The sequence below is a fragment of the Bos javanicus genome, chromosome 8 (assembly GCF_032452875.1).
Source record: "Bos javanicus breed banteng chromosome 8, ARS-OSU_banteng_1.0, whole genome shotgun sequence".
NCBI lineage: Eukaryota > Metazoa > Chordata > Mammalia > Artiodactyla > Bovidae > Bos > Bos javanicus.
Window position 1 is genome coordinate 60,625,919 of NC_083875.1, and position 25,269 is coordinate 60,651,187.

At 49.9% G+C, this 25,269-nt stretch overlaps 2 protein-coding genes and 1 pseudogene across 2 annotated transcripts; all 3 read right to left on the reverse strand.

Annotated features, from left to right (window-relative positions):
- Positions 1-6,288: 6,288 nt before the first annotated feature.
- On the reverse strand, positions 6,289-7,251 carry LOC133252749 (olfactory receptor 2S2-like). The gene has a single exon (XM_061425636.1). It carries the CDS (start codon positions 7,249-7,251, stop codon positions 6,289-6,291), a length of 963 nt encoding a protein of 320 aa, XP_061281620.1.
- Positions 7,252-14,297: 7,046 nt separating this feature from the next.
- Positions 14,298-16,699, reverse strand: LOC133252750 (olfactory receptor 13J1-like). Its single transcript, XM_061425637.1, has one exon. The coding sequence runs from the start codon at positions 16,548-16,550 to the stop codon at positions 15,612-15,614; it is 939 nt and encodes a 312-aa protein (XP_061281621.1). The 5' UTR covers positions 16,551-16,699; the 3' UTR covers positions 14,298-15,611.
- A 2,001-nt stretch (positions 16,700-18,700) lies between these two features.
- LOC133253478 (olfactory receptor 2S2-like) lies at positions 18,701-25,010 on the reverse strand (annotated as a pseudogene).
- Between the last annotated feature and the right edge of the window lie 259 nt (positions 25,011-25,269).

Below are 25,269 nucleotides of genomic sequence, written 5' to 3' on the forward strand. Positions count from 1 at the left end.
GAGTGAGGGATCCAGGTTTGCTTCTTGCCCTTGTTCCCTTTCTTCTGTATGACCTTGGATGAGTTTCTCTTTGTGTGAAGCGGAGCCATTCGATATGTGATCTCTGGTACTCTGTACCATCACCAAAACATTCCCTCATCTTTCTGGCAACTTTCAACCCAGGTAAATATCATGTCAATTTCATTGGCTGGTAATTCTAGTTTGAACCATTTCGTTTTTATTTTAAGCTTCAGAAATGATTTTAAAGGAAGGTGAGTGGCACAAGAAGAAGCTCCTGTTACAATGTCCCAGAAGTGCCTGCATCTGGATTCCCGAGTCACTCCTCCTCACTACGATGGCAGAGCCGGTGAGTGTGGGCTTTGGAGTCAGACTGCCAAGCCCAAGTCTGAGACCTGCCATTTGTTAATGGTTTTCGCAGTGTCAGCCTCCTTACCTGTAGAAATAAGAGTAGCATTTCTCATGGGATGATTTTGAGAATCCAGTGAAAGGTCTTAGCAGAGAGCTTGACACAGGGTAAATATTCAGTAAGTGGCAACCGATATTATTAATATCATTATGTTCCCTTCTCCAAGCAGATATTCTGGTTTCAGTATGTTTAAAAAAGATTTCAGGAGAGTAGTCAACACGCTAGATGGACTCTCCTTGCCTCCCACCTGTTGTCCAGTGACATTAGTAAAGGCAGGTAGCTGAGCTGCTGCCAGGTGAGGTGACCCAAGGCTTGGGAGAGCAGAGTGAGGGAGTGCTGAGTTCATTACCAGGAAACACACTGTGCTGGGGTGGGCCGGATCGAGGCCCGAGCCCCCGAGGCCCAGCCCCCTGGTCCCCTGCCACGTAGACATCTCTCCTGCTCCCTGCCCCCAGGGACTTCACAGTCCCTGCCCAATTTAAAGTTCAGACTCTGCAATGACACAGGTTTGCAGACTTGGCACGATGGGGCTTCAGAGACCCCAGGTTCCCTGTGCTGCCCCAGGAGGGCCTGGCTGGGTGAGGTGGGCCCAGGAGAGACCCTGGACTGGAATATGAAGACTGGGTCTCACTGCAGCCCTGCCCCTTGGACGTGAGGCTCGAGGGTTGTGATTCCGTAGCCTCGCCTGGGTGTCCAGGGTGTCTCCTGGCAAGAGTGCTGTGGGGACCTGCACTCATGAAAGGTTAAGGAAAGTGAATTGCTGTAGGGGGTGAAGCGCCGGACACTTGTTGGGGATGTGAAGTCAGGGATTGAGGGGGTGGGTGAATTTGTGCAGGTCCCCTTTCATTTTTCCCTTCCTATGCCATTCTCTTTCCTTCACACGAAACGATAACTTGACACAGTTCAGGGCTTACAAAGCAGCCTTAAGTAACACTGCAGCAATTGTAAACTTCCCGTTTACTGTGATTTGTCTCTTGGAATTTTTTTTGGTCAAAATACAGGTCAAATAAAATATTGGCATTCATCACCACTTATTTTCTAGCTGCTCAGGACCGGGCCCATCTTGGCACCCCATGGATGCCCACAAACATCCAAACAAGCTCCTTGACAGCACTCCCTCACCCTCCAGCCTACTTCTCTTTTCTTCCCAATCTCTCAGGGTGTCTCACAGCATAGAGCACTATCGGCCCAAATAACCCAGAAGCCTGTCATGGCCCTACAGTCCCCTCCTCCCTCAGCCACCTCTGCCATCAGTTGACTGTCCCCAAGCTTTCTCAGCTCCACCCTCTTTGCCTGACTGCCCACCTGGGTCAGGCCCCTTCGGTGTTTCCTCACTTCCTGCCCTTGGGCGGGGGCCTTTCTACTCTGTGCTCTATCTGAAGCCACATGATCTTCCATTTCTTAAACATAATATTTTTTAAAATTCAAAACCATGTTCATTTTAGAAGTATTGACCATTACTGGAAAGAATAATCAGGAAAATAGTATTTAGCGGTAATCCCATCTCCCAGAGGAATCAATTGTTAGCCATATTTTTTATAGTTTTCCATAATACTCTATAGACATACTTATTCATATATCCATAAGAAAAATACCTTTAAAAAGTGGGATTATATGGAATACAAACTTATTTGTTCTGCCTTTTTCTGTTAATTACAGTGTGAACATTTCAAACCATCAAATATTCTTAAAAATATACGATTTCTAATGGCTGGGTCACAATCTATGATTGGGCTCCACCAGGATTTATTTAAACATTCTGCTATGGTTGCGCTTAAAGAGTTTTACAATTTTTTTTTTTTTTTACCGCAAATAACTCTCGGATTAATACCCATATAGAAATCTTTGCACCTGTAGTAATTTTCTCAGAGTATTTCCTAGAAGTATAGGGGTTGGGTCAGAAGGTTTGGTGTTTTGAAATCTCTTGATGCATACCCATAACTTAAATAGCTGGGATTCAGGACACAGTCAGCATAGCACAGAAGGCCCTGAAGAGGGAGACAGAGCTGAGACAGACCTCACCCAGGAAGGAGGGATCAGAAGGGGCTTTCTGGAAGGGGGGTGGGTGTGGGCACTGAGTGAGAACTGAATGAATTTCCATAATGCCAAGATATTGGAGAGGTGGTCTCTCTGGCCCCTAGTGTGCATACTGCATTCCTCACATGAGATTTGCATCATCCCATCTGGTCCCCAGCCAGTAAAGCCCTGAGGACACTAGTACAGTGCCTAGCCTGGTGTGTGATAAGTGTCCAATATAAGTTAGCTAAAGGGCCAGAGGTGTTTGGACATGAGAGGCAACAGCAAGGGGAAGACAGAGAGGCCAGAAGGGGCATGATGTTCATGGGGAAACTGGGACTAGTTTAGTGTGTCTGGAATGTGTGTGTGTGTGGTGTGTGGTGGAAATAAGCAAGCAGTGATGAGGTTGGGCCGGTAGATGGTCTGGCTTTTATCCTATGAGCAATGGTGACATTGGAGGGATTTAAGCAAGTGTGTAGTATGATCAGATTGGTGTGATTTTTTGTTTTCTTTTCTCAGAAAGATTTTTTTTTTTTTTTTAGTTAGTGCAGAGGATGGATTTTAGAGTCTGGCACAGCTGTTTCACTATCTGAGAGAGAGAGGAGGTGACAGTGACATCAGAGGAAGGAGAAACTGACCAGGAGCTGCTGTGAGGTGGCTGCTCTGGGCCGTGGTGATGGATTGGATGTGTGGCGTGGTGAGCGTGAGATATATATGCCTCTGATGACTGCCTGGTTTCTGGCTGGGTGACTTAGGGAGTTTTGGTGCTGTTCCCTGAGAGGGTGACAGACCTTTAGGGGCAGAGGGATGAGTTCAGCTGTGGGCAGTTTAAGTGTGAGGTGCCTTTGGGATTCCTGGAGGGGAAGGGCCAGCAGGAACATCTTGCTGGGAAAAGCAACTGAAGCACGTCTGGAACCGTGGTCTCCTGGCTCCCCAAATGGTGGTCCTTTGCTGTCTCCTGACTTGTTTCAGTGACTTCCTAGAAGGCAGGGCTGTCACCATGAGATACTTTTGCTCCCCACTCGTGTCTGTTCAGACTAAGCCCCTGACTGCTTAGTACAGCACAGGATCCAGTCCCCAGGTGTGACATGTGAGGGCTTTTGAGTGACAGTTCAATTCAGTTCAGTTCAGTTGCTCAGTCGTGTCCAACTCCTGTGACTCCACGGACTGTGGCATGCCAGGCATCCCTGCCCATCACCAACTCCCAGAGCTTACTCAAACTCATGTCCATTGAGTTGGTGATGCCGTCCAACCATCTCATCCTCTGTCTTCCCCTTCTCCTCCTGCCTCCAACCTTTCCCAGCATCAGCGTCTTTCCCAATGAGTCAGTTCTTCGCATCAGGTGTCCAAAATATTGGAGCTTCAGGTTCAGCATCAGTCCTTCCAATGAATATCAGGATTGATTGCCTTTAGGATTGATTGGTTTGATCTCCTTGCTGTCCAAGGGACTCTCAAGAGTCTTCTCCAACACCACAGTTCAAAAGTATCAATTCTTTGGTGCTCCGCTTTCTTTATGGCACAACTCTCACATCCATACACGACTACTGGAAAAACCACAGCTTTGACTAGACAAACCTTTGTCGGCAAAGTAATGTGTCTGCTTTGTAATATGCTGTCTAGGTTTGTCATAGTTTTTGTTCCAAGTCGCCAAGTGTCTTTGAATTTCATGGCTGTGGTCACCATATACAGTGATTTTTGGAGCCCAAGAAAATAGTCTGTCACTGTTTCCATTGTTTCCTCATCTGTTTGCCATGAAGTGATTGGACTGGATGCCATGATCTTTGTTTTTTGAATGTTGAGTTTTAAACCAGCTTTTTTGCTCTCCTCTTTCACCTTCATCAAGAGGCTGTTTAGTTCCTCTTCAATTTCTGCCAATAGGGTGGTGTCATCTGCGTATGTGAGTGACAGTTCAATAACCTTCTGTTGGGAAAGCTCTGTGGAGCTGCAGAGACAAGCCCCTAAAGAGTCCTGCCTTCGAGGCACCCACATTGTTATGAAACATTGTGGACACAAAGCAGAAGGGCTTCAGTTCAGTTCAGTCACTCAATTGTGTCCGACTCTTTGTGACCCCATGGACTGCAGCATGCCAGGCCTCCATGTCCATCACCAACTCACGGAGTTTACTCAAACTCATGCCCATTGAGTTGGTGATGCCATCCAACCATTTCATCCACTGTTGTCCCCTTCTCCTCCTGTCTTCAATCTTTCTCAGCATCAGGGTCTTTTCAAATGTCAGTTCTTTGCATCAGGTGGCCAAAGTATTGGAGTTTCAGCCTCAACATCAGTCAGAAAGGTTTACATAGCAAACAAACTGTGCCAACAAAGTGTGGTGGGACACAAAGGAGAGAGCCCCTTTAAAAAGCTAGGAAAGGCTGTGTTCAAGTGATGGTGTCTAAGGTGGCTTGAATAAAAGTCCCAGATCTCCCCAGGGAACAGCATGAACAGCATACAGAGATGTGGGGAGTACCGACAGTGTGGAGAGGGGTTGGTGGTGTGCGGGGGTGAGTAGAACATCAGGCTCACAAAGTGGGGGCTCTTTTCTGGAGTCCCGAGGACTCAGCTGAAGAATGTGATCTTCCTGCTCTGATAATGGGGAGCAAGCATAGGTTCTTGGGTGGTGAATCAGCCAGAATCCAGCCAAAGTAGCAGGACCAGTGTGAATGATGTAAGGCTTTGTTGTGGAGAACAGAGCTGTCATTTGCGGGAGCTGTAGGAGAAGCCTGTGCCATGCTGGGCCTCTGCACTTGGTGTCAGGTCTGAAGCTGCGCTCGGGTGGCATGAAGGGGCAGGTGGGGACAGACCAGCACCCAGGAGGACACACTGGAACCCGTGTCTGGCCCTCCCTGCCTTGGACTCAGTGACACTGGTGACTCACAGGAGGAGCTGGCACTCTCTGCATTGGAGCTCCCTTCTCTCGGGCCTCAGAGCGGGTGCAGGTGGCCTGGCAGGAGCCAGAGGGGCTGCACTGACAGCAAGTGAGGGCTCTACCACCTCAGCACGGCCTTGCCTCTGCCTTTCTATCTCTTCCAGATTCTCTCGTGCTCAACCTGAACCCAGAACCTGAGAGCAAAGAAAGCTCTTGGAGGGCCGGTGGAAACCTAGCTGTATACTCCAGTCCAGAGTCACCACAAGCCAGCTAAGCAGTGCTCCCTGGGTTGATTAACCTGGAAGCAGCCAGTGAGACACACCTGGCCAGAGAATGGAAGCTCTAGAAACCTCTAGTAGCTCCTGGGTTGACTGTAGGGTAGTGGCATTGTCACCAGGCTCTTCAGGAATTCCTTAGTGTTCCCCCTCCCTCCAGAAGTGGGGTAGGTGGGCATCCCCAGGCCTTGGTGTCCGCTCTGGCCTGTGCCCTGAATGATTGGCCAAGGAGGTAGAAGTGGAAGTACCAGGTCATTTCTGAGTGGAAGCTGAAAGAATCCACACAGGCTTTGTCATCTTCTCTTCTTCTTTTGCCATTTGACCAGTAGTGTGCATAAGGCAGATGCTTTATCATCTTGAGGCCCACAGGATGAAAAAGATGAAGTAGATCCCCCATCCAACCTCTGATGGACCCGGAGAGTGAGCAAGAAAAAGAATCTTTGTGTTTTTAAGCCTCTGCAATTTTGAAGTCACGCCACAGTATAACTAGTTCCCCAGGTGGCGCGAGTGGTAAAGAACCTCCCTGCCAATACAGGAGACATAAGAGTTCCTGGTTCAATACCTGGGTTGGGAAGATCCCCTGGAAGAGGACCTGGCAACCCACTCGAGTATTCTTGCCTGAAGAGTGCCATGGGCAAAGAAGGCTGGCGGACTAGAGCTCATAGATTCCCAAAGATTTGGCCAGGACTAAAGCGACTCAGCACACACACACCTGCCTGATGGACTTAGAGAACAACAGGAAAGCAGGCCATCTTCCTGGAGAGAAGGTCTCCCCTCAACAGAGCTATGGCGGCAGCCTTCACCTCTGCATTCCTTAGGCTGTAGATGATGGGGTTAAGCGAGGGCGTCACGACCCCGTAGAACAACACAAGAAGCTTATCCAAGTAGAGGTCCTTGGCCTTGGGCTTGAAGTACATGAAGGAGATAGTCCCATAGTAAATCACCACCACTGTGAGGTGGGCAGAGCAGGTAGAGAAGGCTTTGTGCCGGCCGGCAGCAGAGGGCACCCTCAGGATGGTAGTGAGGATGAACACGTAGGACAGGATGATGAGCAGAAGCGGGGGCAGTGTCACAACAGCTGAAGCCACCGTTAATATCAGTGCATTGAGAGAGATGTCCCCACAGGCAAGTTTCAGCACTGCCAAGATCTCACAGAAGAAGTGGTTGATGATATTGTGGCCACAGAAGGGGATGCTCCAGGTGAGAATGGAATGGAGAAGGGAGTTGGCAAAGCCTGCTCCCCAGCTCAACACCGCCATCCACGTGCACGTCTGCTGGTTCATGAGCTCTGAGTAGTGAAGCGGCTGGCAGATGGCCACGTACCGGTCACACGCCATCATGGCCAAGAGCACACACTCTGTGGTGCCCAGCGCCAGGGTCAGGTACATCTGCAGGGCACAGCCAGGGAAGGAGATGGTGCTCTGGGTTTCCAGGAAGTTGACCAGCATGAGAGGCACAAAGGAGGATGTGCCAGAGATGTCCACGAGGGCGAGGTTGCTGAGGAAGAAGTACATGGGGGTGTGCAGGCGGGGGTCCAGCATGTTCAGCTCAATGAGGAGGGCGTTCCCCAGCACGTTCACAGAGTAGATGCCCAGGCAGAGCACAAACAGGACCATCTGTAGGTTGTGGTGTTCGTGTAGTCCTAGCAGGACAAACTCTGTCATGACCGTCTGGTTTGCCCCATTCATCTCACTCTCCATCCATCTCATTCTCCCTCTTTTCCCGTCTGTTCCACGAAGATGTTGGATTAAGCACCAGTGGGCCTGGGAGCCAAGCAACATGGATGTGTTACTTGGGGTGACTCAGCCCTGCCTCTGGAACTCAGTTTCACCTTCGTTATAATGAGAGAGTGGACTTCAGGTCTGCAAGCCAACTCTCTCTGTTCTGTAGTTCTGGTGTAAGTTATAGGAGATGGGGTCCATTCATACTTCTAGGCTCTTCTCTCTTCTCCCCAGGCTGACCTAGGGGAGACAAGAGAATAAATTCTTGTTTCTTGAGCTCCTTTTGAATCTGCAGTGTTCTTGGCTGTTAAGAGAAAGCACGTTTTCTAGGTTATGACTTCATATGGCTGAATGATGCCCATAGGATTTCAGATTCATTCACTTACTGAGGATTTGACAGTGCCTACCCTGTGCAGGGTGTTTAGGTGCTGGGCTATAGCAGTAAGAAAACTAAGTGAACAAAAGATGCCACAGTTATAACAAGTGCTGCTCCTCTTTCTCAAATTAAATGAGATGAGCTTGGGAAGGCAGATGGGTTTTGAATGATGGTCACCTCATTCCTTTGGGCATAAAGGTTGAACATTTCTACTGCATAGGATGTACAGCCTTATTCAGGTGTCTCTCCTTAAGATCACAGACCATGAATTGATTTTTAAAAGAATATACAAGAACATACTTATCCCAATAGAGCCACTGGTCACAATATTTAACTCTGGATATAAAAGCCAATTGAGTCTCCTCTTGGCCTCCATATAGCTTTTTAGAATAAATGATATTGACAATAATATTACACAGGAGGGAAATGCAGGTTCTAATCTGGCAAAGGTGTCCTGGGTCACTGACCCACTCTATAAAAGGAGGGTGGGAAGCAGCCACATCTTTGCCCAGGAGCCTCCATGTCTCTTCTGAGGTGGGCTCAGCCCCTTGGGAAATGCCAGTGTCTGGAGGGAGCCAAGTGTCACGTGTCAGATGGAGAGCTGTCTTGTGGCCCAGGTGACCCCCTGCTCTTAGGGATAAATAGGAGCTGATAGTGAACTTTAACTTGTCAGAAGATCAAATCATCCCTCCCTCCATCTCTTCACTCCTTGATGGACGTGAGGCCAATGTCCTATGACAACGTTAGAGTCCTCTCTGTCCTTCAGCAATGGTTCCCTCCCTCTCATTCTTCCTGTAGAATTGCATCTGTCGTTCATATCAGCCGGTGAGCTTACTCTTCCTAAATAAACCATGTCTGTCCCCAAAACTATAATTTTTCCCAAGAAGTACCCTTTGGAAGGCTTGTCCTCCCTCTCCTCCAAACTAGGGGGATGCTTCTTCTCCTCTTCAGAGCCAAGCTCCTCTCTCCTCCTCTCCCACCTGCCCCCTGCACAGTTGTCTGCTCCCTTCTTCCTCCCACAGCCCTTGGCCAACCTCCCTGTTCTTGTGCTGCACACCTGGCTCCTCTGTCACACCTGAGAGCAGACTCTGTCTACTTCCTCCAGGCACCTCATATTGCGAATGCTTCTAAGGCCAGTCAGTCAACAGACAGTCAGTTCAAAAACCCAGCACTGCATAACAGCTTCATAACTAAGTATAGCTCTCCAATATTGACCAAGTCACTTGGCCTGTGAGCCTCAATTTCCTTTTGAAAAGGGATTCTGTGTAGTCCAGATGAGACTCACATAAAAAAGTACTGGTAAATCACCTAGCGGCAAGGCTTCAGGTCAGAGACTGTGCCTTCAACCATGGCACCTGCTGGATCGGCGCTCCCCTCCTCCCAGACAAGACCTCCAGCATCTGTCAGGACTCCCTCTCTCCCCAGAAATTGTGCTGGTTTTCCCTCCTCCAGCCTATATCAGGGTGATATTGTTAAGGAAGTTTCTGGATCATATGGGGTATGTGATTAATCAGGGTCAGTCATTGACAGTAAATCTTACTCATGCAAACACTTGAAGGTAGGGATTCTCTTGCTGAAGTTTGGCAAACAGGTGAATAACTCCCTCAGTGTGATGGCTTATTAATTCGCACATCCAGGATATTATTATGGAGCACCTACTATGCACTGAGTGCTGGCGACACAGCAGAGGCTTATGTGCCTTCTTCCCTCGCAGTGTTTGCAGGCATCCCCTTGTCTCTTGGTGACCTTGATCCTATTCCCTCCTCTCACTTGGCTTTAAAAACATCTAGATTCTCTTTGAGTCTGGAATGTAAAGACAGAGTAAAACTTGAGGTCTGGAAAGCAGAAGTTAAAAGGGCAGGTCTCTCCTAGGTTATGACTTCATGTGGCTGGATTAAGTCCACAGCTTCATTTCAGGTACAAGTATAAGGCCTTTGTCTATATCCAAGACTCCTGATAACCTCCAATTCCGACACTGGACACAGGAGTGGGGGTGTTTTCAGGCAAGTAAACGGTAGGAAACCACCTGACTCTGCATTTCTCTACCCAAACTTGTCTCCATCAGAGAGACCAAGTGGGAATGGCATGGACATCGGAGGGCTTTGTCATCAGGCTCTGGCCTCCCCTCAACCCCGCCTCACCTCCTGCGCCTTCGGGCATGCCTCCACACCTCAGCAGATCACACTCCCCATTGGTGGACAAACCCCACCGGCTCCTGTCCCCTCCCTCTTCTGCTTTCCTCAGGCTGGAGCACCTTTCTCTCTGTACTCATCCTCCAAGGCTCAGCTCACACCCACCTCCTCCCTGGGGCTGCCCTCTCGACGTCTCCACAGCACTGAACATCCTGACACCGTGATGCTCACACAGTTGTTAGCACGGTTTCTTGTGCGTGTCATTCTCTCTTATATAATAGACTGTGAGCGACGGAAATCACAGGGCTGTGTCCAATTTACCCCCAACCTCCCCAGCACCCCACACAGGAGCTGCCGTTTAAGATCCAGTGGTTTCCTTCTGCTAAAATCCTGATCCCCGATTTCCTACCTTGAGATCACCCTCCTTCCCCTTTCCCCCATGTGCACACACAGGATGTGATCACAAGGACGAGAGCTTTGGGGGTGCCATCTCGTTCATGCAAGAACAACTGCTCTCTCTCAGAGCTAAATGAGGAGACAGGTGGTTTCCTTGCAATTTAAGCATCTGATCAGAACATCCATGGAAATCAGAAATAGCCCATGAAGCTGTAGGCTTGTGACCCCAAAGAAATAAGACTCTGTCTAGAAAACACCATGCTGCCAGGTTACTGCCAGCTTGGACTGCAACATGGGCTCAGGCTGGCACCACAGACAGCAACTGTAGCTCTCTTGGTCCATCAAGATGAGCTGAGTTTTGGCTATTTTCAGAATGGATAACTAACAAGGATGTATTGCACAACACATGGAATTGTACTCACTGTTATGTGCCAGCCTGGATGGTGGTGAGGGTGAGGGGAGAATGGGTCCTTGTATCTGAATGACTGAGTCCCTTCCCTGATCACCTGAAACTACCTCAATATTGTTCATCAGCTATACCCCAATACAAAATAAAAAGCTTAAAGTTTAAAATAAAAAAGACCTTACAGTGGGAAAAAAAAGATGAGCAGAGTCTTGCTGCAGTAACACACAACCTCGTGATTATAGTGACTTAGCAGGACAGAGGTTTAGTTTTCACCCTTCATATCCATTGCAGGTTTTCAGGGGGCTCTGTTCCAGGTTCTCATCCTAAGTGGCCCTGGCTCCACCCTCAGGGACATCACCAGTTCTCACAGCTGGGGAAGAACACAGCAGAGAATCTCACGCCAGCAGGTCACGGCTCCGATTCAAAAGCGACGTGTGTCCCATCTGTCCACAGCCTGCTGCCCTGTGTAATCCTACAAATGCCCAGAGGAGGAGGACCAGACATGCTGCAGAGCATTTTGGGACAATGGTGTTTTGCAGTAGACTCAGGAAACCACTCTAGCATCTGTCTGACAGGTCTCTCATTCCATCATGTCCTGGAAAGTCAGGTTCACAGACAATCACTGTCTAACTCTCTCCCCACTTGTAGCCCTTCTGAGAGGCAAGGTGATGCCCTGGAAGGAGCCCTAGACTGGGAGTGAGGGGTCCAGGTTTGATTCTTGCCCTTGTTCCCCTTCTGCTCTATGACCTTCATTGAGTTTCTCCTTGTGTGAAATGGAATCATTCAATATGTGGTTTATTACACTCTGTACCATCCCCGAAATATTCCCTCATCGTTCTAGCAACTTCCAACCCAGGTAAATATCATGTTTCATTGACTGGTAAATCTAGTTTGAACCATTTCATTCTTATTTTAAGCTTCAGACACGATTTTAAAAGGAAGTTGAGGAGCAGAAGAAGAAGCTCCTGTTAGAATGACCCAGAAATTCCCTCATCTGGATTCCCGGATCACTCCACACTGTGATGGCAGAGCCGGTGAGTGTGGGCTTTGGAGTCAGACCGCCAAGCCCAAGTCTGAGACCTGCCACTTGCTATTGGCTATCTCAGTCTCAGCCTCCTTACCTGTAGGGATAAGAATAGTATTTTCTTGTGGGGGAATTTGAGGATTCAGTGAAAGGTGTTAGCACAGATGTTTGCACAGGGTAAGTATTCAGCAAGTGGATATTATAGTGTGACTTTGTTCCCTTCTCTAAGCAGGTATTCTGGTTTCTGTATGATGAAAAAAGATTTCATGAGAATAGTCAACATGCTAGATGGATTTCCCTTGCTTCCTACCTGTTGTCCAGTGACATTAGGACAGGCAGGTGCCTGGAGAAGCTGCCAGGTGAGGTGATCTGAGGCTTGGGAGAGCAGGGTGAGGGAGTGCTGAGTTCATTACCAGCAGACACACTGTGCTGGGTGAGCCAGGATCGAGGCCCCGAGCTCCCGAGGCCCAGCCTCCTGGTCCCCTGCCACGTAGCCATCTCTCCTGCTCCCTGCCTTCCGGGACTTGTAGTCCCTGCCCAATTTAAAGTTTAGACTCTGCAATGACACAAGTTTGCAGACTTGGCACAATGTGGCTTCAGAGACTCCAGGTTCCCTGTGCTGCCCCAGGAGGGCCTGGCTGGGTGAGGTGGGCACAGGAGAGACACTGGACAGGAATCTGAAGACTGGGTCTCACTGCAGTCCTGCCCTTGGACCTCAACCTTGGGGGCTATGAAGTGGGGTGTCTCCTGGAAGGAGTGCCGTGGGAACCTGTGCTCATGAAAGGTTGTTGTTATAGTTCAGCCGCTAAGTTGTGTCTGACTCTTTTTGTGAGTTTTGTGACCCTGTGGACTGTAGCCCAACAGGCTACTCTGTCCATGGGCTTTCCTACACAGATATACTGGAGTTGCCATTCCCTTTTCCAGGGGATCTTCCCACCCAAGGATCGAAACTGTGTCTCCTGCACTGGCAGGCAGGTTCTTGACCACTAGCCACCGGGGAAGGTTAAGGAAAGGGAATTGCTGTACAGGGTGAGGCCCTGGGCCCCTGTGATGGATGTGAAGTCAGTGATTGCGCTGGGTGTGTGAGTTTCTGCAGGTCCCCTTTCATGTTTCCCTTGCTGTGCCTTTCTCTTTCCTTCACAAGAAACGATGACAACTTGACAGAGCTTAGGACTAAAAACAGCCTTAAATAATGCGGCAGCAATTGCACATTTTCTGAATAAACTGTGATATGTCTCTGGGAATATCTTTTTGTCAACAACACAGGTCGAAATAAAACACTGGAAGACTGTCACCGCTTGTTTTCTAACTGCTGAGGAACAGGACCATCTTGCCACTCCGTGGATGCCCACAGACAAGCTCCCCCGAGCCCTCCCGCCACCTCCAGCCTACTCTTTTCTTCCTTATTTCTCAGGGCGTCACTCAAGGTGATGCGATATCCATCCAAAATCCCCAGAAGCTCAAGCATCAAACGAAAGTCTCCTCCTTCCTCAGCTGCCTCTGCCGTCAGCCTGATGACCCCAGGACATCAGCTGCAGGCTCTCTGCCTGACCGCCCACCTGGCTCAGGCCCCATCCAAGCTTCCTCACTTCCTGCCCTCAGGCATGGGCGCTTCCCCTCTGTGCTCTATCTGGAGCCACGTGATCTTCCATTTCTCAAAAAGAATACTTCTTTTAAGTTCTAAGTCATGTTCATTTTAGAACTATTGAACAAGGTTGGAAAGAATAATTCAGAAAGCAATAGTAATCTGTAACTCCATCACCTGTAGGAAACATTTGTTAGTTAATGTTTTGTCCTAATTTTCCAGGAATTTCTATATACATACTTATTCATATATCCTTAAGAAAATATCATTAAAAATTGAGATTATAAAAAAAAATTGAGATTATATTGAGTACAAAGTTACTTGTTCAACCTTTTTTATGTTAATTACAGTGTGAGCATTTCCCTTCATCAATTATTCTTCAAAAAATAAGATTTACAATGGCTGTGTCACAATCCATCATTTTGCTCGACCAGAATTTATTTACACATTCTGCTCTAGTTAGACATTATGAGTCTTAGAATTTGGTATTACCAAAAATACCTCTCTGATTAATGACATATAGATAAATAGACAAATCTTTGTACCTGTAACAATTTTCTCCGACTAGTTCCTAAAAGTAGAGGTGTTCGGTCAAAGCGTGTGAAGTTTTCAAGTCTCTTGATTCATATGCACAACTTAATTGGCAGGAAGTTCATATAAATTTATTCACACCCTCCCCAGCTGTGTATGATATATGCTGCTTCACCGCACAATAGTTAGCGATATATGTCAGAAAAATTCTTTGCAGTTTCATGGGTGAAGTATGGTGTCTAATCAGTGACCCTGCTAAAAGGAAGTGTGATTGTAAACTCCCGTCCACACAGCATAAAGTCCAAACTCCTGTCATGGCATCAAAGGCCTAGCAGAACATCTCTGCAGAAGCTTCGCCCGGGCTTGGTCAGCTGTGGGCTGCGGGCTGCGCTGCTCTCCTCTGTGCCTCTGTTCTGACCAGCAGAGGAAGCAGGAAGACAGACTGGAGGGTACCTGAGGGCTCAGAGAAGCACTGTGCTTACCTACAGGGCGCAGGAGAGCTGGCCTGCTGCTTGGCGGCCGAGCTCTCCCATCACACAAGATGGTACCACTGAGGCCAGAGGGGGCAGGGAATGGAGATGCTGTCAAGCCTGAGTCCATTTCCTCTGTGTGTTCAAACCTGGGAAGAGGCTGAGCTCCAGGAAGAGGTGGAAATGGCAGGGTCTTAGTAGATGGGTTGAAGACGGGTGAAGCAGAGTCTCCCCAAGGCCACATGAAGCCTGGACGCTCGGCAGGGAGGCAGTGGAGCGGCTGCTGCTAAAGCGACAGAGGAAGCCAGACCCTCCACTGCTCCGGTGACCAGCATCCCAGGGCCTGGGCTGGGCTGGAAATCTTGGAGGCTGGGCCTTGGCACTGCCTCTGCTGTGAGCTCCCCAGGCACTAGACTGTGCCTGTCATCTGTGAACTTCATCTCAGCTCTGCTCAGATTTGGGGAGGACCCCAGGCTCTGCCCTACATTGATGTATTTTCTGTTCATTTGAGAAACCGGTGTGGGCTTGGGGTTGGGCAGGGCCAGACCTTGGGACAGAGTGAAATCCGGTATTACTGGCTCTTAGAGCAACACTGAAATAAAGCAGGAGGAGCACAGTGAGAGGTGCAGAGTGGGGAGGCTTCCTGGAGGAGGTGTCATTCAAGATGGGCCTTGAGGTGGGGGAGGGGTAAATCAGGAGTTGGGGATTAACAGATTTACAGTACTCTATGTAAAATAGGAAAACAACAAGGACCTCATGTGTAGCGTAGGGAATTACATTTTAAAAATAAAAAGACAGGCCTCGAGGATCAGATAGTCCTTTTACACAGGGAGCTGTGTGCTGGCTGGGGGCTGCCTTGTGGGAAGAACGAAGAACGGCACAGAGTCGGGTATTGCTGGGAGCACAAGGCTCCTGCCGGGTTGGTGTGTGTGGCTGACAGGAGGGAGTCTGTGGGGCACAGGGCGGGGAAGGGGATTCGTCATGTCCAGCAGGGCCAGGCTACAGGGGTCTAGAATACCCCCAGCAAAGCCCTTTCACTTCATCCTGAGAGCTCTGGGAGCCATTCAGGGGTTTTAGCCAAGAGAGACACATGATCAAATAGACTTTTCCGAAATATCCCTCTGGATGACCCTTGGAGGATAGATTGGCTGGAACAAGACTGAAATCCTGAGTCCAGCCGGGAGGCTGGTGTCAAGTAGCGGAGACTGATGCTGAGAGCTGGCCCTGGGCTCTGCCTGGGGAAGGAACAAAGGTGGAATTGTGAGCTCGGATATGTGGCAGGATCAGTGGGAGGTGGTGCTGCCTTTCTGGGTTGAAGATTCCAGACCCGCAACCCTGTGCCCTACCCATCCTCTCTGTAGGCGAAGGCAGACCTGAGCTGTTAACCTGCAGGAGCCCTGGTCTCCCTCACCTGGAGGTCTGTATCCTGCCCCACACCTTCCTGGCGGCCTCCTTCACCTCCTTGTTCCTCAGGCTGTAGATGACGGGGTTCAGCATGGGTGTGACCACAGCATAGAGGACCGTGAAGACCTCGTCAGAGATACGGGCCTCCTTGCTCTTGGGTTTCATGTACATGAAGATAACGGTGCCGTAGTAAAGCATCACCACGGCCAGGTGTGCTGAGCAAGTAGAGAAGGCTTTGTGGCGCCCGGCAGCTGAGGGTACCCTCAGGGTGGTGGCCAGGATAAGCGTGTAGGACAGGCAGATGAAGGCCAGGGGCACGGGCAGCAGCAAGATGGCACCCACCAGCAGGAAGACCTCACTGATGGACGTGTCACCACAGGCCAGCTTCAGGACTGCCAGGATCTCGCAGGCGAAGTGACTGACCACACGGTGGCCGCAGAAGGGCAGCCTCATGGCGATGACTGTCTCAGTCACTGACATGAAGAGACAGAAGACCCAGGCGGCTCCCGCCAGCAACCAGCAGAGCCTGTGGCTCATCAGCACGGGGTAACTAAGGGGCCGGCAGATGGCCAGGTAGCGATCATAGGCCATGATGGTGAGCAGCAGACACTCTGTGGAGCCTGTAGACAGACCCAGACACATCTGGAGTGCGCAGCCAAGAAAGGAGATGGTCTTCTGGGCTGACACGAGGTGGACAAGCATCAGGGGCACAAAAGTGGACGTGTAGCAGATGTCCAGGATGGAGAGGTTGCCCAGGAAGAAGTACATGGGTGTGTGCAGGCGGGCATCCAGCACGCTGACCGCCACGATGCCTGTGTTCCCCAGTAGGGTCACCAGGTACATGGCTGAGCACAGAGGGAAGAGCAGGTGCTCCAGGGCAGGGTAACCGGAAAATCCTTTCAGGAAGAACTCAGACACCTCTGTGCTGTTGACTGGCTCCATATCACAGAGCTCTGGAGGGACGCACGGCTAGGAGGCAGGGAAAGAGGGTGCAGGGTTTAGGGGTGAAGCGTATTGCTAGGGCCTTTTCGATCCCTGACACACTTTCTCTCTGAAACTCTGGGCAGTCCCCATACTTCTTCCAATCTTCAATAGATCCACGTGAAAAATGAGGAATGAGGTGGGTCAGAATTTCTCTAAGAGAGTGTTAATGGAAATGTGGGCAATCTGAAAAAGCAATTTGAAACAACGTTGGATTAATCAAAAGCAAAGAATTTACTGTGGAACTTTTCAGAGTCGTTAACACACCACTGTGATTGGTGACTTTCTGAAAGTGATGCAGAGAGTAGGCAGTTCCCAAACTTATTTGACCATAGATCCTCCTTTTACAGAGCACCCGTTAACCTCCTGCAAATAAGTATTCTAGCAGCACAGTTTTGGGAACAATGGGCTGGATGGAAGGTCCTCAAATCTTAGAATCACCTGTAAGGATTACATGGGAATCACCTGGAAAGTTTGTGAAAGCACAGTTTCTATCTTATTCAGTCTGAGTGATGCTGTTCTGTTGGTCAGGGGACCACACTTTGAGAATCACTGGGCTAGATGGTCTCTGAGGGTCCTCCTGGCTTTCAGGAAGTCGAGTTGTATCATACTGTTCCCACGGATGGAGACGCCTGTCTCATTTATCTCCCAGCCTGCAAAACTCTGACTTGCCTCTGGAGTCAGCTCTGGTCTCCATGCATGAAGCACACGTGCTTTGTATTGGAGGGGCTCCTGGCCTCTGAGCCTATTAGGGGCTCGTCCACCTGTGAGCCCATAGGTCCTGCTTCATCAGCTACTGCGGATTGACCTTCAGAATTGATCTTTACCATATTCATTGGAAGGACTGATGCTGAAACTGAAGCACCAATACTTTGACCACCTGATGCAAAGAGCTGACTAATTAGCAAAGACCCTGATTCTGGGAAAGATTGAAGGCGGGAGGAGACAGGGAAGACAGAGGATGAGATGGTTGGATGGCACCACTGACTCAAGAGACACGAGTTTGAGCAAGCACTGGGATTGATGATGGACAGGAAGCCTAGCATGCTGCAGTTCATGGGGTCACAAAGATTTGGACACGTCTGAGCAACTGAACTGACTACTGATATGTTTTTGAGTGAAACTTTGATGGGCCTTTCAGCCTGCCTCCTATTTTCTCTTAACCTGAGCCAGGGCTGCTTGAGCTTCATGAACTCCTAGGCATCAAATTGCAATAAGCTCTGAGAGATTAATCCACTGGAGCTCCCACTGTACAGGTAGGGAAACTGAGGCTGCACAGCAGGTTCCTGGCAAGATGAGTCTAGAATCCTGTTCTCCTAACAGCATGAAAGCTGCACTGAGCTCACAGCAGATGTTTGCTTCTGTTAAACCCCAAATATTGGTTGTTCTTTCATCACCCTAGATGGACATCTTTCTCCTAAGTGTCTCCCCCTACTCCCAATCTTCTCACCAGCTAAGGAGCAGGACTTAAACTTTCCCTCGTGTTTCGGGCTCTTGGAACCTGTGGGACACACTGTTCAAGCCTGGTCTGGGCTGGGCACCAGTCCTCTCAATGCCACCCTTGCGGGAGACAATTTCCTTCTGTTAGTCCTACCATGTTTATTGCTTTCAGAATCGAGAAGGGATTGAGATCCTATCACACCCCAGACAGGGTGCTAGGCATTAGCGGAAGGAATGAGAACACATGTGCCTCCAGGCCAGGAAGCCTCAACCATTCCCTGATAAAAATCCTCTCCAGTTCCTAGCTGAGCCTCATCCTGCTTCTGTTGGCATGCCTCTAGTGACAGGAAGGTTACTCCCTTAGACACACTTTTCTTTTTGCTGTCAGGCCACTCGACGCGTCACAAAATCCTTCCTGATGTGGATTCTCTCTGGGTCTCCCTGGGCCTCCAGCACCCAGTCAGGCCCAGGCTGGGGTCCCTGTGGACTGTGCCCTCACATGCACAGACGTGGGGTCCCAAGCTTTGCGCGCTGCCTCGGGGGTGGAGGGGCCTTTCTGCAGCAAAGAGAGCACTGGCCTTGCCCTGGGATCTCAGATAGAAGGTCTTCCCTCGCTTTGACTGTTTCTATGTACATTGCTGGGTCAGCAGAGCGTGAGCTGGGAGCTCCCTTCAAGTCTCAGCAGAGAAACTCCAGGCTGGCTTCCTGGAGAGGCACCCTGGACGGAGTAGCAGTGGCAGCAGGAGGCGTGCCAGGGTTGGGGAGGCACAGAGGTGGTGGGCACTGTGCTGCAGCCCCAGTGGCTGGGTCAGGCCATGGCCTCCTTCTTTTGCGTAGTTCAACGGACCACAGAATTTATCCCCGAAAGTCATTGGCAACTGTCTGCAGTCAATGGCTGCAAACACGCCTGTCAGAAGATACATACGCCCACACAGGCCACCACACAGGCACCTACCTGCCTGTGTGCACAAACACTTGACTGGCAGCCAGGTGCACACGTTCACCTGTGAGTATACACACCACATCAGGCTCATGTGTGCATGTACAGTCCTTTGCTTGAGTGTATGTGCCGCAGGCACTCTCTTGTTCTCTTTCACACACACACATGCACACACACACACACACACACACACAACCAGTAGAGCAGACCCTTGGACCTGTGGCCAGAGCTTCAGAGGACCAGGCAGGACACAGAAGGTGTGTGGAGACCAGGCAGGGGCCCTGACGTATCACGGGAGAAGCAGCAGCCCTGCTCTTGGGGAGCAATCTCTGCCTGGGATGAACCATGAGCACAAAGAAAGCTCAGACCCCTGACATGGTGAGCAGACCTGCTCAGTGCTTCATCTGCATTCTGGCCTGAGTGCTGAGAACCTGAGAATCTGAGCCGCTCAGCCCTCTCTCCTGGACTGGGTGCCAAGAAGAGCTGGGAGGAGCGATGTGGCTGCAGGCTGTGGGACTCTGCTTCCCAGAGCTGGGCCAGGGAGCTTCGTTTGCAGAGCCCACAGTGTCTTTCAGTGTATCTTCTGGCCAAACGCTATGTGAAAACCAGTCCAAGTGCCACTTCCCCTGGGGAGCCTCCCTTTATCCTCTCCCAGCCCAACTGAGCCCTCTGTCCTGTATGCATCACGGCCGTGTGTGTGCACCTGGAGGATGGTGCTCACCTTTCTCACTGGCTTCCAGCCTGTTGCTTAGCCCCACCAGCCCACAGGGAGGTCTCCCACTCCCCTCCTCACCCAGATTCTGAAGGCCAAGCTGAAGCCCCCAGCCTGGCCACAGCCAATTTCTTCCTGTCCCATTGCCACTTCCTGAGGCTAAGACACATTGGGAGTGAGCAGCTGGCTGCTCAATCCAAGCGGTTCCTAGCCTGGATGACACCTGTCTGAACTGGGAGGGGGCTTGCACATCAGCAAGACCACCCCTTGTTATGTATGGGAGAAATGAAACTCAAAGAAGGAAGGGGCTTGCCCAGTGCTGCACAGTGAGTTAGAGGGGAAACCAGGGCTGCAGGAGTTCCCTGGGGCTCCTGATCCCAGCCCTTTCCTCTGCCCCATGTCACCATTTTTTTACTTACCTTCAGCCTTTTCCAGATCCATGTGCCTTGTTTCCTGGAAGATGTTTCTGAGACCAGGAACCTTCACTGGCTGTAATCAGGAGAAAACAGGTCCAAGAAGCAGGTCTGAGCCTCCTCTATCCAGGGAACCTCAGTGGACAGGACCTGGAGTCTCACATTACTGGAGCTTTCCAAACTAAGAAGACACACCTAGGCTGTCGTAGAGTTTAGTGAAGTGTTTGCAATATGATACAGTTAAGTGGAGCTCTTAGAATTTGGGAGAAGCAGACCAAGCACTTAGAATGCAGCGCATTCTCTGCAGTGTGTCAGGTTTGGTAGAACTAGGAGATTCTGGTGGGCTCAAGGCTGAGCAGGGTGCCCAGTGGTTCATTGTCAGCAACCAGGGACTGCCCGCCCGATCAGCTCCCAGCCCCATGCTGGCTGACAGCCTCCTGGGGAGCAGGGACCTTTCAAAGCTCCCTGCACCAGGGGAACGCACCATCCCCAAGGCAATTTAGAGGCAGAAGGGGAAATTCACCCGGCTTAGAAACCTTGGGGTACTTCAGGGATGATGTCCCAAAGACCCAATTACACAGAGTCTACTTAGAGATCTTAATTTGTGTACAAAAGTTGGAGGAGGTGGCTCAGGGCCAGGAATCCACCCTCACAGGTCAGTCCTCAGTGTGGGCCATGAACGTGTACAGGATCAATAAATGAATCGATGGATGGATGCAGAATTAAGTCAATGTATAGGCCACTCTTGGTGAATACATTTAAAGACATTGGGATGACTGAATGAACAATTGATAGGCAGTTTCACCTTTAAGGGAAACTCTGTCCCCATTAACAGTCACACTGCATTTCCACTCAAGTTTCTTCTGGCCCTCAGTTCAGTTCAGTTGCTCAGTCATGTCTGACTCTTTGCGAGCCCATGAATCACAGCATGCCAGGCCTCCCTGTCCATTACCAACTCCTGGAGTTCACTCAAACTCATGTCCATTCATTGGTGATGCCATCCAACCATCTCATCCTCTGTCTTCCCCTTCTCCTCCTGCCTCCAACCTTTCCCAGCATCAGCATCTTTCCCAATGAGTCAGTTCTTCGCATCAGGTGGCCAAAATATTGGAGCTTCAGGTTCAGCATCAGTCCTTCCAATGAATATCAGGATTGATTGCCTTTAGGATCGATTGGTTTGATCTCCTTGCTGTCCAAGGGACCTCAAGAGTCTTCTCCAACACCACAGTTCAAAAGCATCAATTCTTTGGTGCTCAGCTTTCTTTATGGCACAACTTTCACATCCATACATGACTACTGGAAAAACCACAGCTTTGACTAGACAAACCTTTGTCGGCAAAGTAATGTGTCTGCTTTGTAATATGCTGTCTAGGTTTGTCATAGTTTTTCTTCCAAGTCGCCAAGTGTCTTTGAATTTCATGGCTGTGGTCAGCATATACAGTGATTTTTGGAGCCCAAGAAAATAGTCTGTCACTGTTTCCATTGTTTCCTCATCTGTTTGCCATGAAGTGATTGGACTGGATGCCATGATCTTTGTTTTTTGAATGTTGAGTTTTAAACCAGCTTTTTTGCTCTCCTCTTTCAACTTCATCAAGAGGCTCTTTAGTTCCTCTTCAATTTCTGCCAATAGGGTGGTGTCATCTGCGTATTTGAGTGACAGTTCGATAACCTTCTGTTGGGAAAGCTCTGTGGAGCTACAGAGACAAGCCCCTAAAGAGTCCTGCCTTCGAGGCACCCACATTGTTATGAAACATTGTGGACACAAAGCAGAAGGGCTTCATTTCAGTTCAGTCACTCAGTCGTGTCCTACTCTTTGTGACCCCATGGACTGCAGCATGCCAGGCCTCCCTGTCCATCACCAACTCACGGAGTTTACTCAAACTCATGCCTATTGTGTTGGTGATACCATCCAACCATCTCATCCTCTGTCGTCCCCTTCTTCTCCCACCTTCAATCTTTCCCAGCATCAGGGTCTTTTCAAATGTCAGTTCTTTGCATCAGGTGGCCGAAGTATTGGAGTTTCAGCCTCAACATCAGTCAGAAAGGTTTACATAGCAAACAAACTGTGCCAACAAAGTGTGGTGGGACACAAAGGAGAGAGCCCCTTTAAAAAGCTAGGAAAGGCTGTGTTCAAGTGATGGTGTCTAAGGTGGCTTGGAAAAAAGTTCCAGATCTCCCCAGGGAACAGCATGAACAACATACAGAGATGTGGGGAGTACTGACAATGTGGAGAGGGGTTGGTGGTGTGCAGCGTGGGTAGAACATCAGGCTCACAAAGCGGGGGCTGTTTTCTGGGGGCCCAAGGACTCAGCTGAAGAATGTGGTCTTCCTTCTGTGGTAAGAGGGAGGCACCATAGGTTCTTGGGTGGTGAATCAGCCAGGATCTGGCCAAAGTAGCAGGACCAGTGTGAGTGATTAAGGCTTTGTTGTGGAGAACAGAGCTGTCATTTGTGGGAGCTGCAGGAGAAGCCTGTGCCATGCTCGGCCTCTGCGCTTGGTGTCGCGTCTGAAGCTGTGCTCCGGTGGGTATGGGGCAGGTGGGGACAGACCAGCGCTCAAGAGGACACGGTGGAACCCATGTCAGGCCCTCATTGTCTTGGGTTCAGTGACACTGGTGACCCACAGGAAGACCTGGCACTCTCTGATTGGAGCTCCCTTCGCTCGGGCCTCAGAGCAGCTGCAGGTGGCCTGGCAGGAGCCCGAGGGGCTACACTGACAGCAAGTGAGGGCTCCACCACCTCAGTGCGGCCTTGTCTCTGCCTTTCCATCTCTTCCAGATTCTCTCGTGCTCAACCTGAACCCAGAACCTGAGAGCAGAGTAAGCTCTTGGAGGGCCGGTGGAAACCTAGCTGGATACTCCAGTCCAGAGTCACATAAGCCAGCTAACCAGGGCTCCGTGGGGTGATTAACCTGGAAGCAGCCAGTGAGGCACAGCTGGCCAGAGAATGGAAGCTCTAGAAATCTCTTGTAGCTCCTGGGTTGATGGTAGGGTAGTGGCATTGTCACCAGGCTCTTCAGGATTCCTTAGTCTTACCCGTCCTTCAAGAAGTGGGGTAGGTGTGCATCTCCAACCCTTGGTGTCCGCTCTGGCCTTTGCCTTGAATGATTGGCCAAGGAGGTAGAAGTGGAAGCACCAGGTCATTTCTGAGTGAGAGCTGAAAGAATCCACACAGGCTTTGTCATCTTCTCTTCTTCTTTTGCCATTTGACCAGCAGTGTGGTCAAATGTGCATAAGGCAGATGCTTTATCATCTTGAGGCCCACAGGATGAAAAAGATGAAGTTGATCCCCCATCCAAAATCTGATGGACTTGGAGAGTGAGCAAGTGCACTGGGATGACCCAGAGGGAGGGTATGGGGAGGGAGGAGGGAGGAGGGTTCAGGATGGGGAACACAGGTATACCTGTGGAGGATTCATTTCGATAATTGGCAAAACTAATACAATATTGTAAAGTTTAAAAATAAAATAAAATTTTAAAAAATAATAAAATAAAATAAAATTAAGCAGAGAGAAAAAAAAAGAAAGAAAAAAAATTAAAAAAAAGAAAAAGAACCTTTTTATTTTTAAGCCTCTGCAATTTTGAAGTCATGGCCACAGTATAACTAGTTCCCCAGGTGGCGCTAGTGGTAAAAAAAATCCCCCTCACAATACAGGAGACATAAGAGACCTTGGTTCGATACCTGGGTCGGGAAGATCCCCTGGAAGAGGACCTCGCAACCCACTCGAGTATTCTTGCTTGAAGAATGCCATGGACAAAGAAGCCTGGAAGGCTAGAGTCTATAGGTTCCCAAAGATTTGGACAGGACTAAAGTGACTCAGCACACACACACCTGCCTGATGGACTTAGAGAACAACAGGAAAGCGGGCCATCTTGCTGGAGAGGAGATCTCTGCTCAGCAGCTTTCACCTCTGCATTCCTTAGGCTGTAGATGATGGGTTTCAATGAGGGGGTCACAACCCCATAGAACAATGCAAGAAGCTTATCCAAGTAGAGGTCCTTGGCTTTGGGCTTGAAGTACATGAAGGAGGTAGTCCCATAGAAAATCACCACCACTGTGAGGTGGGCAGAGCAGGTAGAGAAGGCTTTGTGCCGGCTGGCAGCAGAGGGCACCCTCAGGAGGGCAGTGAGAATGAACCCTTAGGACAGGAAGATGAGCAGCCATGGGGGCAGTGTCACAACAGCTGAAGACACCGTTAATAGCAGTGCATTGAGACAGATGTCCCCACAGGCTAGTTTCAGCACTGCCAAGATTTCACAGAAGAAGTGGTTGATGATATTGTGGCCACAGAAGGGGAGGCTCCAGGTGAGAATGGAATGGAGAAGGGAGTTGGCAAAGCCTTCCCCCCAGCTCAGGGTCGCCATCCACATGCACGTGTGCCAGCTCATGAGCTCTGAGTAGGGAAGAGGCTGGCAGATGGCCACATACCGGTCACACGCCATCATGGCCAAGAGCACGCACTCCGTGGTGCCCAGCGCCAGGGTCAGGTACATCTGCAGGGCACAGCCAGAGAAGGAGATGGTGCTCTGGGTTTCCAGGAAGCTGACCAGCATGAGAGGCACGAAGGAGGATGTGCCAGAGATGTCCATGAGGGCGAGGTTGCTGAGGAAGAAGTACATGGGGGTGTGCAGGCGGGGGTCCAGCATGTTCAGCCCAATGAGGAGGGCATTCCCCAGCACGTTCACGGAGTAGATGCCCAGGCAGAGCACAAACAGGATCATCTCTAGGTTGTGGTGGTCGTGTAGCCCCAGCAGGACAAACTCTGTCACGACCGTCTGGTTTGCCCCATTCGTCTCACTCTCCATCCATCTCGTTCTCCCTCTTTTCCCATCTGCACCATGAAGGTGTTGGTTAAGCACCAATGGGCCTGGGAGCCAAGCAACATGGATGTGTGACCTGGGACGGGTCAGCCCTGCCTCTGGAACTCAGGTTCACCATCAGTATAATGAGAGAGTGGACGTCAGGTCTGTAAGCAAGCCCCCTCAGTTTTGTCGTTCTGGTGTAACTTACAGGAAATTGGGTCCATTCTAATCTCCTAAGCTCTTCTCTCTTCTCCCCAGGCTGACCTAGGGGAGACAAGAGAATAAATTGTTGTTTCTTGAGCTCTTTGAATCTGCAGTGTTCTTGGTTATTAAGAGGAAGCACGTTTTCTAGGTTATGACTTCATATGGCTGAAT

Coding starts and splice junctions, on each gene's coding strand:
- LOC133252750 (XM_061425637.1), bottom strand. CDS start 16,550: ATGGAGCCAGTCAACAGCACAGAGGTGTCTGAGTTCTTCCTGAAAGGA.
- LOC133252749 (XM_061425636.1), bottom strand. CDS start 7,251: ATGAATGGGGCAAACCAGACGGTCATGACAGAGTTTGTCCTGCTAGGA.